The sequence below is a fragment of the Notolepis coatsorum genome (assembly GCF_963971535.1).
Source record: "Notolepis coatsorum genome assembly, chromosome: 8".
Taxonomy (NCBI): Eukaryota; Metazoa; Chordata; class Actinopteri; order Aulopiformes; family Paralepididae; genus Notolepis; species Notolepis coatsorum.
Window position 1 is genome coordinate 109,243,350 of NC_140172.1, and position 13,102 is coordinate 109,256,451.

At 43.8% G+C, this 13,102-nt stretch overlaps 1 protein-coding gene across 2 annotated transcripts in view; it reads left to right on the top strand.

Annotated features, from left to right (window-relative positions):
- wwc1 (WW and C2 domain containing 1) overlaps positions 1 to 13,102 on the top strand; it is a 133,055-nt gene that overhangs the window by 28,674 nt on the left and 91,279 nt on the right. For both annotated transcript variants that reach the window (XM_084320934.1, XM_084320935.1), the window contains exon 2: positions 11,412 to 11,521. In XM_084320934.1, coding sequence (XP_084177060.1) covers positions 11,412 to 11,521 — 110 coding nt within the window. The remainder of the gene's footprint in view (positions 1 to 11,411; positions 11,522 to 13,102) is intronic.

Here is a 13,102-nt window from a genome sequence, read left to right on the forward strand (position 1 = left end):
TATAACATTTCAGCCTTCCCTTCTTCAGTCTGTAAAGGTCTTTGTCATCCTTGGACTATAAATTCAGACATGGGCAATTCGGCTAAGCAGTAGGACTGGGCGATTATTAAGCGTGTTTCAAATTCAATTGCGATTTTGGCTTCCCACGATCATGAAATCATTAATTAAATAATTACTATATTAACTAGTCAAGCTGTAAGACATAGAATATGTATTTTAACACAGATGTATAGACATAGATAACATTTCCATAACACCTACTAAGCAGTTTTTGTTTGTTTGATTGTTTAATCAACACCATCGATTACGGAAATAATGCCATAATGCGCAGACAAATACCATTTGTGGCTCTTCGACTAAAACTTCTCCAGGAGCTACTGTAGATTCCTTTTTGCCTTGATTAGTCCAGTAAACAGTGCGTTCAGGAAAGGCAGCGTGACAGAGAGAGTCTGGCTATCAATCACACTAGGCTGTCAATTAAATAGTAACTGTTGTTACAGTCTGTAAATGCTTTCATTCATTTCCCTTACCCCACTGATGCAAAATACATTTGCCAGTCATTATCTTAAATGCATACTGTATTTACTCCAGTGATGAAATAAATACATGTCATAACAACCATTTTAAGTATAGGGATGCACAATATAACGGTGACCATATCGTTATCGACCGGAATCAGGGATTTCTTTCATATATCAGTATCAGTCCGATGAGCAAAACTGGGCCGATGTGAACAACTGATGATTATTTCTAGGGCTGTCTTAAATACTTCGAAGCTTCGAAGCTTCGTTCGATGGGCATGGGATTCGAATATGAAAATAAAATTCGATTATTAATTTTTTTAATTTTTTTTAAATATGATTTAATTTTTTTTTTGCAAAATCAACTCTGCCTCTCTTTGTTAACTACAACAAGCAATGCTGTTTGTTATTTAAGATGAGGTTGGACTCGGCACTGACAGACTTGTGTTCATTGTGCTGCTTTTATAAAGCCTCAAATGACGGCTTACAATATTTCATGAAAGCAAAGTGTTTTGTTTGTCTAAGATTTAAAAAGGTTTAAACTTTACAGCACTGACAAAGTTGAACAAATTGTTGTACAAGTCCCACAACATTAAAAAAAAAAATGTATCTCGAAGCTTCGAATCTCGGCCCCGAAGCTTCGATTTACCAAAAAATATTCGAAGGTCAGCCCTACTTATTGGACAAACATTTTCATATCAGGGCATCCAACATTTGAGGTTTTAAATCAAGACTTTTATAAAGTAAAAATACTGACTCAGGTATCTGAACAAATAGGCTCTATTATTATTAATTGAGTAATACAAAAAAAAGATAGTTGCATACCACACTTTCTCCTCAACTCTGTATCCCCTGCCCAGTGCCCACTTTATCTTGCTGCCACCGCAAAGAACCTAAGAACCTTTTGGGCGGGGGGAGTATTTTTATTTTTATTTAGCCTTTATTGAGAGTATCTCAACGGACTCTGCTTAAAGCTGAAGAAAAACGTAATAAAAACAAGCACCTTATATAATTTCCTAGTTTCTTTACATTGTACCGTTTTCCCTTTCAGCTCTTTATTACCTGGGCTTCCAATTATGGTGATTCATTGAGTGTTGACTTATGCCAGTGTTTGCACTTGCTGTAAATCACCAGGAATAAGGGTGTCAGCAGAATGCTCCGACTCTCACCAGGGGAAACGATAACTCAAGGACCCATCCAGTATATATAAAAAAGAAATCATTACCATGGTACCGGCGTCACATGGAAACCTTGTATCTCCACAAAGTACGCTTTTACCTTTTTGTCTGTGATTTATTTGATTTTATTAAATTTTTTGCCCTGTTTACCCTTTCAGGTGTACGTTTTTCTGGATCCTTTTTCTAAGAATCCCACATTTGAATAGGATTTCAGACATTTCTTTTCATTCATTTTGAAACAGTTGCTATGTGTTGATTATGAGAAATATATTGCATGCACACAAATGTAACAATTTGGTATTATTTATTACTCGTAAACAAGTCACAGTGTAACAGTGATATTGTGCTTTTCTAATGTTTTACCCACTCCACTGCACGGGAATCACCAGTGTTCTTGACCAGTGGTTACAGTCAGCCATGTTGGAAGAGAGACATCTGCACAAACATTCTGTGCAATGCCTCTATTCTACCAATCTATACAGTAGCTTTCAAGGGGCAGGTAGCTTTTGTGACACCATCATTAGAATGTTACATTCTCAAAACTCAGGTGTGATCGTACACCTGACAGGGTTGCCTTTTCCTTGTTTTTGTACTTAGGCCTATTCGTTGTAGAAAACGATGCTTTTCTTCTCAGGCTACTGACTGGGCACTGTTTATTTGCCGTTAATATTGCTAGTTTTGCTCCCCCCAAAACCCCCCCCCCAACATTATGGGAAATGCTCTTACGCATCTTCTCCAGAGTCAGACAAGAAGATGGGCGGCTGATTGGCGCAGTGGGCAAGGCGCTCACCTCTAACGCAGGAGACGCTGGTATCGAGCCCAGCTCTTGGCGTTGCTACCGGCTGGCCGGTCGTTCATACTAACACAATTGGCAAGTGTTAGAGGGTGGGAAAGCCGGTGGGTGGGGATTGGACGTTGTGGACAGCGACTCCTACAGGTCGGTTGGGTGACGCCGGTGCGGCGGAAGCAGGAAGGGCAGCGTGTGAGCCTCCCACGCGTTACTCCTCGCCACTGAGAGTTCGAGCTGCTGTGGTGAAAAGATGCGACAGGCTGCCTCCTCATGTACCGGAGGGGACACGTGATGCAAGGCTTCTGTCCTCACTACAGCCGACCTGTGGGAGGCATAGTCTAGCAACGTTCAAGACAGGGGGAGGGAAGAATTGGATAATACGAAATTGGGATGGGAGAAAAATAGAAAATGGGGAGAAAAAGTGGATAAAAAAAAAAAACAATAAAAAAAAACAGACAAGAAGATACCATATTCCTCTATGTGCGTTCAGTAGAAAGCTATCCGGCTGTAAGCTAGTCTAGTTTTCTGGAAAAGACAGTGAGCACATTTTCTATAATGACGGTGTGTTCCTTTAAAGTCGCTTTGGATCGGACCGTGTGCTAAATGTATAGTTATTTGCAATTTATACGCTGACATTTCAACAGTACCAGTGTTCATCAGGGTTACACTGTGAAAATTCCATGCATGTCCTCAAACACAGAGTTGAACTTCTGGGTAACAGCAGGTGTAAGCAATCAGCCTCCACATAAGTACAATTACAGCAATTGGTTTCGATAATTTGAACAGGAAACCACACGGATGATCATAATTGTGATATTCAAAGAAACCCATGATTCAACCATAGATTTGTCTCTGAGCCGTCCGTAGCTTTTTGCGTGGGTTTCACAAGCTCATAAGGTCATGGAATGTAATAGACCTATCTCAAACCCTGCCCTCTTTTCTTGATCCTCCAATCACAACTGTCGCTTACCTCGGACAAACCAAGTTTGTCCGAGGTAAGCGACAGTTGTGATTGGAGGATCAAGAAAAGAGGGCAGGGTTTGAGACAGGTCCATTAAGCAAGTGATGTACCGTGTTAACTTTGATTTCAAGTGAAAATAATCATTTAAAAATTACACAACTGAAGCTATGAGGTTTTCACGTGACAACCCCCCCCCCCCCCCCCCCCCCCCCCCTCCCCTTGTCCCGGCTGTCTCCACCTCCCCGGCCCCCCCCCCCCCCCCCTCCCCCCCCCCCCTGTCTCTACCTCCCCGGGCCCTGCGGTTCACATTCTTCAGCCGGCCATATTGTCTATCCACCGCTCTCACGGTGACGCACTGGACGCATTCTGTCAGGTGAATGGAATGTTATCTACCAGATACCATGCCGCTGCTGGGAGGGAGGGAGAGGGCGAGAGAGCTAGAGTAGAGACCAGAGAGAGAGAGAGAGAGAGAGAGAGAGAGAGAGAGAGAGAGAGAGAGAGAGGGAGAGGGCGAGGGAGCTAGAGAGAGAGAGAGAGAGGGAGGAACACAGTAGAGGAGAGCTGTTTTATTGTTGGACCTTGAACTGCTATGAAATGTAGGTCCTCATAAATCGACTTGAGGAATTTATATAGCATGGTGAATTAACACCCCCCTCTCCCTTTCTTTCTCTCTCTCTCTCTCTTTCTTTCTCTCTCTCTCTCTCTCTGACTCACCGTTCAGTTATGCTCCCTGCCTCCCTGTATGTTTGCACTCTGCTGCATGCTTTGTCAGTTTGCATTAGAGCATTGGGGCCTGGCCTGACTGTTTGACTTGGTATGTGAAACCTGGTTGTGTGTGTGTGTGTGTGTGTGTGTGTGTGTGTGTGTGTGTGTGTGTGTGCGTGCGTGTGTGTGTGCTTGTGTACATGTGCACGTGCATGTTTTCACCAGTAACACTTGACAAACAAGTCGTACAGCTCACCAGGGGGGAGAAGAAGGAGGGGAAAAAAAGTGGGATCAACATTGCGAATGTTTGGACCCTCCAGAGTCAACAAGCATGATTCCCCCCCCCCCCCCCCCCAAGGTCCCACTTCTCCCACTCTGCTCTCATTCTGCATGGCGTTTTAGCTGGTTCTACTCCCTTCATTCATTCACTCCCTCCCCCCAGAATTAACATAAAAACAGAGGAATGACATCCTCCAGCCTGGTAATTTTCCCCAAACAGTTATACAGTAGGACCATGAGATAGGCTTGCTGGCTTCCGCCTATGTATGTACTGCTACACTTTGCTGGCATCAGCCAGGCAAATGAAATAAATGTTTCATCTCCCGGTGTGACAGTACGTCATGTCATTTAGTTTTACTTACAGTTACTCAGAAGCATTTTTTACTTGGCCATTAACATAAAATCCGGGTCAGTTTTTTGTCAAACGCTTACCCCGAAGTTGTTGAAATGATCCAACTTCTCAAAATTGTTTACTGGGGGCGGATATATTGATTAGAATGTAAAATGTTCTGTTATTTTCTGTTATTTCAAGTCGCATTCGATTCATCATGGCAGAAACAAACACAAAAAAAAAACTGAATAAATATACAGTGTTGTCACTCCTATAGCCACAGCCTTTTGCCAAAGAAAAATTGTTAATCCCCGGCATCCTTGTCCTAATAGCCAATCATTAGGAACAATGCTACGAGAATAACTATTTAAATGTATTATTAATGTGTTATAAATGTATTACTAACTCTATTAATGTAAAGTTGAGGAGATCAAATGAATACTGGCTGTGTTCCAGTGAACGGAGAGGGATTTGGTAGATAGAATAAAATAGAATGGAATAGAAATACTTTAATAATCCCGAGGGAAATTTGGCACTACAAATCGCTCACAGTAAACATTTAGGTACTAGGTAGACAAAACAAAGTCACCAATAAGAATAACAAAGAATAACAAAAAATTGCCTAAGAATAAAGAATAAAATAAACCTAAGAATAAAATAATAATAATAAAATACGGTCCGGGATTCACATGTCCTATGTTATGTATATACATTCTAATATAAAATATACAGTAAAAATATACAGTAATCTACAGTAAGTGTAATATTATACCGTCGCCTACAGCCTATGTAGCGAGGGTGGTGCACCTCACCTTCCTCCCTTTGGCTGCGTCTACCTCGTCATCCTCCGCCGTCTCGTCTTTCAAACATCGTCATCCTTGCGGTGCCCTTGGCCTTCGTTAAAGTCCCCGCTGTGTGAAAGCAGCGAGAGACTGATGGAGTGAAACAGAGGCCAGACGGGTCGGTCCGTCCAGCGCTCTCGAGGCTAATCACACTGGTGAATGATGATGATGGGGTTTAGGTCGTCGGACGCCTTCACCCGTCTGCGATTAAAAAAGGATGATTTAATGTCCCGAGACAGGAAAGTGGAATAAAATAATGGGCGACGGGGACTAGAGGTGGGTGGAAGAAATCGATACAGCATATTATCGCGATATCTTGCGTGCTGATATTGTATTGACGCCAAGTAAATGGTAAATGGTGCATTTATATGGCGTTGTTTTGTTCCTCACGTTCACCCATTCACTCACACGCCGATGGCAGAGGCAACCGTGCAAGGTGCCATCGGTGGGCAATTAGGGGTTTACATTTAGTCATTTAGCTGACGCTTTTATCCAAAGCGACTTACAAGTTCTGTACGACAAGTCATCAGGAAGGGCACAACTCTATCAGCTGAGTAACAATGTTCATCAAAGTGTTGAGTGCTACAGTGTAGGTTAGTTTATTAGGACAAGTGCATGACAGTACGGTTAGTTAGGGTTAGATTATTATTATTTTTTTTTTATAAAAATTTATTTCAGATAATGGTTGAAGAAGTGCGTCTTTAGTCGACGGCGAAAGATTGGACGGGTTTCGGCTGTTCTAACTGGGGTGGGTAGTTCATTCCACCATTGTGGGGCAAGGACTGAGAATAGGCGGCTTCTCCTTGATGACCCTCCCGGAGCTCGGATAGGAGTGGGTCTGAGGCGGCCAGAAGATGCAGGGTCTTGAGGGTGTGTAGTTAGAGACCATTGACCGGAGGTAGGCGGGAGCGGTTCCCTTTGCCGCACGGTATGCTAGGTCGAGGGCCTTGAAGCGGATTCGTGCAGCAATGGGGAGCCAGTGCAGGTCCCTAAGAAGTGGGGTGACATGGGCCGACTTCGGTAGGTTTGAGATCAGGCGGGCCGCTGCGTTCTGAATGAGTTGAAGAGGCTTGGTGGCAGTGGCCTGGAGGCCAGCGAGCAGTGCGTTGCAGTAGTCGAGGCGGGAGATGACTGTTGATTGGACGAGGAGTTGGGTGGCTTCTTTTGTCAGGAAGGGGCGTATCCTTCTGACGTTGCTCAGGAGGAATCGGCAGGTTCTGGTTGTCGCTGCGATGTGAGCAGAGAAGTTCAACTGGTCGTCTAGGACAACACCAAGGTTCTTGATGGTCGGGGACGCGGTCACAGCTGCATTCTCGACTGTGATGGAAAGGGGTTAAGTGTCTTGCTCAAGGACACTTCGACACACTGCCCGGGTGGAGCAGGAATCGGACCGTGAACCTTCCGACTACCAGACGACCGCTCTACCTCCTGAGCCACTGTCGCCAGAGAGTGTATAGATATTAGATATTTAATTTAAAACACCTTTTTTTTAGCTTGACAATCTTTTCTGCACTCAAAATTATTGGAGTGAGGTGAACAGACTCAAAACCTTATCTTATTAGATAAAACAGATGTTGTATATATATTACGTATTGCAGATGTTGAGTTTTCTGTCGGGGACGTGATTTGCAGTTGAAAAAAGGTAATAAATCGCAGCGGTATAGTGGGGCCTCTGGTGATTCCCACCCCTAATGGGGACCAGCTAGCCGGACACGTCAGACGCATGGAACGCATGCGAGAGCTGGGTCTGACATGTCAGGCTAGGGACCAGCCCAGCTTTATTGGGATCAAGCGTTACAGAGGCATCAACACGCTAAAGCTTCTCTCTCTCTCTCTCTCTCTCTCTCTCTCTCTCTCTCTCTCTCTCTCTCTCTCTCTCTCTCTCTCTCTCTCTCTCTCTCTCTCTCTATGGGTCTATGGGGGTCTAATCTGGCCCTTTTTATTATTCAGAAACTGAAAAAGGAACCGGTTGGGTTGCACCCCAGAGCAAAGACTGGCTATTGGTGTGTGTGCAGCTAGACATGTGTGTCCTCTACATAGTATTAGAGTTGCAGCTGAAATAGAAAAGCTTATTAATTTCTAGGGTATATATATTGGCTTTGAAATGTTGTTTTCTGCATTGCAATGCCTTTTTGCGGGTTACTTTAGTATTTGCTGTGCTGTCCAGGCAGTTGCTAGTTTAGACAGTGTAACAGGAGCGAGTAATGATTCAGCATTATATTTACTGTGAATACTTGAATACTCTTAGGGATGCACGATAATTATCGGGCCGATAATCCGATATCAGCAATTATGACGTCATCCCGATAAACCCGATAAAAGTATTGATAGCTCCGATAATAAAAAAATAAATAAAAAAAGAATTACACTTTTTTTAATTAACTTTTTTTTTTTCATGTCAACGTTCACACGCACAATATATGCTTACTTAGGATTTGACTTGATTCAACAACAAAGCAGTCGGGGCAATGGCATGCCGAAAACGGTCGAAAATGTGGTTATTTGAAGTTTGGATTTTTTTTCTTTTTACAACTGAGGTAGGTAGATTACATTTTTAGAGATTCAAGTACCGGAAAAAGGTACCGTTGGATACCGGTATCGATTCACAGGTACCGGTACCGTATCGGTTCAAATGTGAACGGTACCCATCCCTACTGACAATGCATAATACCTGTTGGTTTTTAGTTCACTCATTGTTCAGGGAAACACAATGTTAATGACATTGACGGATTGTGAATTTTGTGATTGACTCAAATTATATTTATTTGGAAAAATAAATATAGTCACGTTTTTTGAAGAGTCAAAACTGTTCTCTTGGCTTTGTTTTGTTCATAGTAGTAACCCTCATGTCATGATAAATCTGGTTAGGTCAAAACTACAGGAATATACATAAAAAGGCGGTTAGGTGGTCGAGCGGAGATTGCGTTCGTCACCAGCCCCGGAGCTGTGAGCTTGGTTCGCCTGTTCGAATCCAGCTCACAGCTCCGGGGTTGTCACCAGCTTGGCTGGCCGTCTGCACTGATACAATTGGCTGTATCAGAGGGTGGGAGAAGCTGGCGGGGTGGGTCCGGGTCGTTGTAAACAGCGACTCCTACAGTTCGGTCGGGGCGCCTGCTAAGCGCGGATTGGACGTGAGGGGGATAGTGTGGTCCTCCCACACGCTACGCCCTCTCGATGAGAATCCGCGCTGCCAGGTGAAAAGAAGCGGTGATTGGCTGGACGTGTGTCGGAGGAAGCACGTGGTAGCCTCCACTCTCCCAGATGATCTGACTGTGGGGGGTAAAGCGCAGCGACCAGGAAGGGATTGGGAATTGGCATACGACTAACATTGGGATGGGAGAAAAATCGGAGGAAAATGGAGGGGGAAAAAGAAAAAAAAAAAAAAAAAAAAAAGGAATATACATAAAAAAAAGAACGATTATAATACAATAAATATATATATATATCGGGTATCGGTATCGACCTTGAGGAGCAGAAAATTATCGGTATCGATATCGGGGTCAAAAAATCAATATCGTGCACCCCTACTCTGAATGTATATGGTGAACAACACCCTCCTTATGGATCAGAATCAGAATCTTTATCGTCACATCACCAATACCTTTTAGGCTTTTACAGTACAAAGAGTTGTTTTTGCTCTCTCGACCTTGCAGCAGCAACAACAATAGGATAGGATCAAATTTGTAAAATAGAATAGAAATGGAATAAAAAGTAGAGTACAGATGAATAAGGTAGAATGAAAATATACCATAGCAGCTGGGCTATCGTAGCTCTAGAATGTATACTACAGTGGGTTACAATAGTCTGTCATTATAGTACAATAGACACAGTATATCATGTGTGCACTGCAAACATGGCTCAAAATTGTAATACAGTGATCACAGTGTGTACGTGTAGGGCTAGCCTTCGTCACAATGTGCACGTGTGCATGTAGATTGCTTGCATGTTTGTGTGCGTTGTGTGCGCATAGTTACAGTATGACTGTGTGGGTGTGTTTTGGCCATGGCAGACAGGTAGCAGGCTGTTAATGTTCATGAGTCTAACTTGCTTGGGCGACGGGGGCGTGGGGGGACTGCTCCGGAGTCTGCTGGTCCGGGCCTTGAGGCTGTGGTACCGTTTGCCGGACCGTATCAGTTTGTGGTTCGGGTGGCTGTTTTTTTTTTGATAACCCCGCAGGCTTTGCTGACACGCCGTCCGTTGTATATATCCTGGATGGAGGGGAGCTCGCGTTCCAACTGATGGCTGTTCGTATGACCCTCTGCAAGATATTTGTGGGTTGAGGGCAGAGCGGTCATACCAGGCGGCATATAAAAACCCAAAACAAAAAGAGCCATCTAATGTAAAGCAGCACAAAGGGCTCTGCAGGCTGAAAGGAATGTCAAGCCGCGGAACATTCCACTTCCCCCTGTGCTGCTCGGAACGCCGGTGTGGCTGCCGAGGAGGTGTTCTTTTGTAGCTGAGGTTGTTCCGCGGTTCCGCCGGGGGCTCCTTTCTGATCTGGGGCCTTGGGCTGCTACTGGCCGTCCTTGGGGGGTTGCCTCAGAAACATCCAGGCCATGTGTCAGCGGCGCTACTCCTGGAATGCAAGGCCCAGGCTTCCGGCTATTGTGCCTGGCAGGCCCCCCTGGAGGTGAATAGAGGACCCCCCCCCCCCCCTTAGTAAGTCCCCCTCCCAGCCTCCCACCCCTCCCTAAGAAGCAGACATTTTTGAATCCATTATTTAAAGACGCCTGCAGTCCAGTTTAGGATTCAAATAGTAGGCTGCAAGTTTTCCAATGTTTTGAAGACACAGATACAAATACAAAAGGACAGACAGAGACACAGAGGCATGTGTGTGTGTGTGTGTGTGCTAATTCTTGTCATCCTCAACCCTCAAAGTCTCGTCAGTTTCGCCACAAATTGAGTTGTGTTTCCCTTACATTCACAAGAACAAGGACACGTTGTCATAGACGCAAAGCTAACTGGTCTTAAACAAATCACATTGCCTGTGTGGACCACTACTAGGCACAGAGTGGCTAACCGATAGTGAGTGAGTGAGTGGGTGAGTTAGTGACATTCCAAGTTGCTTTGCATCTAAAATATAGGCAACACAATGTTTAGACCAATGTCCAGATACTGTATACTGCTGGATCTGCTACCATACTGATCATTTGTTTTATTCCTCAAGCTTGATCGATATGATACACAACAAACAAGTATACTTAAATATCCCCAGGAGCACTCCAAGGCCATGATATATATACCTTTTTAATTTTCATAATTTCACTGAGCTGAAATTATGATTATAATAGGGGTGGGGGAGGGGGTCCATACAGTGACATACGGCAAGTATCGATATAAAAAATACTTTTGCTTGACAATCCCATTTAGTGGCAATACAAATTATTGGAGTGATGTGAACAGACTCAAAATGTTTTCTTATTATATGATATATATATATATCTTTATTGCAGATGATGACAAAGATTTCCATTTGCAGTTAATAAATCACGATATATTGCAAATATTGCAATACCGTAGATTCTAGTATTGTGATTCCCACCCCTAGTATTTAATACCTACGTCATAATGACATTGCACACACCCGACTCTCTAACTCAAATAACTCTTCAAAACCAAAAACAAATAGGAGGGGATATGTGTGAGATTACGGGGGCCGAGATAAATCAGCATTAATCTTTTGGGGGTGGAGGAGTGTACCTTTGCGTTTACTGACCATTGGAGATATACATTTATTTCCCTTCCGTTTCAGCTTTTGACTTCAATTCAAACCTGTGGTTCTACCTGTGATTGTGTTCCTCCAGGCAGACGAAGCCCCTGACGTTTGCCGACTGCATTGGAGATGAGCTGCCGGTCGGCTGGGAGGAGGCCTACGACCCCGCCGTCGGATCCTACTATGTCGACCACAACACTAGTGAGTCACACCGCGGCCTTTCCTCTTCCTTAACCCTGTGAAAGGGTTCATCTTATATAGTGTGGTAGTGAAAGGGTTAACCTTATGTAGTGTGGTAGTGAAAGGGTTAACCTTCTGTAGTGTGCTAGTGAACCGGTTAACCTTCTGTAGTGTGGTAGTGAAAGGGTTAACCCTTTGTATTGTGGTAGTGCAATGGTTAACCTTCTGTAGTGCGGTAGTGCAAGGGTTAACCATTTGTAGTGTGGTGGTGAAAGGGTTAACCTTATGAGTGGTAGTGAAAGGGTTAAACATTATGAGGGCGGTAGTGAAATGGTTAACCGTATGAGTGGTAGTGAAAGGGTTAACCATTTGTAGTGTGGCAGTGAAAGGGTTCACCTTATGAGTGGTAGTGCAATGGTTAAACGTTATGAGTGGTAGTGAAAGGGTTAACCTTATGAGTGGTAGTGAAATGGTTAACCTTATGAGTGGTAGTGAAAGGGTTAATCTTATGAGTGGTAGTGCAATGGTTAAACCTTATGAGTGGTAGTGAAAGGGTTAACCTTATGAGTGGTAGTGAAATGGTTAACCTTATGAGTGGTAGTGAAAGGGTTAATCTTATGAGTGGTAGTGAAATGGTTAACCTTATGAGTGGTAGTGAAAGGGTTAATCTTATGAGTGGTAGTGAAATGGTTAACCTTATGAGTGGTAGTGAAAGGGTTAACCTTATGAGTGGTAGTGAAAGGGTTAACCTTATGAGTGGTAGTGAAAGGGTTAACCTTATGAGTGGTAGTGAACGGGTTAACCTTATGAGTGGTAGTGAAATGGTTAACCTTATGAGTGGTAACTAGTTAACTAGTAAGAGTAGGTAAGGGATATGTACAGATATAGTTAAAGTATCTACAGATATGTAAAAATGATTATATGCCGATATGTACAGACAGATGGTGATAGATAGACAGTATATATATGGCGGGCGGGCGGGTGCGTGCGGGCGGGCGTGTGTGTGTGTGTGTGTGTGTGTGTGTGTGTGTGTGTGTGTGTGTGTGTGTGTGTGTGTGTGTGTGTGTGTGTGTGTGTGTGTGTGTGTGTGTGTGCGTGTGCGTGTGTGTGTGTGTGAAAAATATCCTCCATATTGGGTCACGTGCCAATCAAGTGCAGATGCTGCACAGACCCACAGTGACAGTATCATGCATTGGTATCTATGTTGAGTTCATATAGATGAATGAATAGTCTATACAGTGTGGGTGAAGGACGAAGGTGTTGAGCGGGGGTCATTAACCCCTCCCATACTAATGCCTGTGGATGTGGGAAACACTGCTCTACCGGTTAAGCAGATGCAGCCCTAATGTTCCATTAGCTGATTCTGGCTTACATGTGTTATCTGCTACACCGGGTCAGAAGTGGAGAAACAGAATACATCACTATTGATCGTCTCCGTGTTTAAAGTCACAGTGTGAGTGAGTGAATCATCGGAATCTGCCGGTGTAAGACACTCAGCGACGCTGCGTTGTCATGGGAATAGGGATTTGGGGAATGCCACTGTTGATGAAGGAAATATACAGTGGCTAAAAGAAAAATTGCCCACATCAATCAGATATTGCC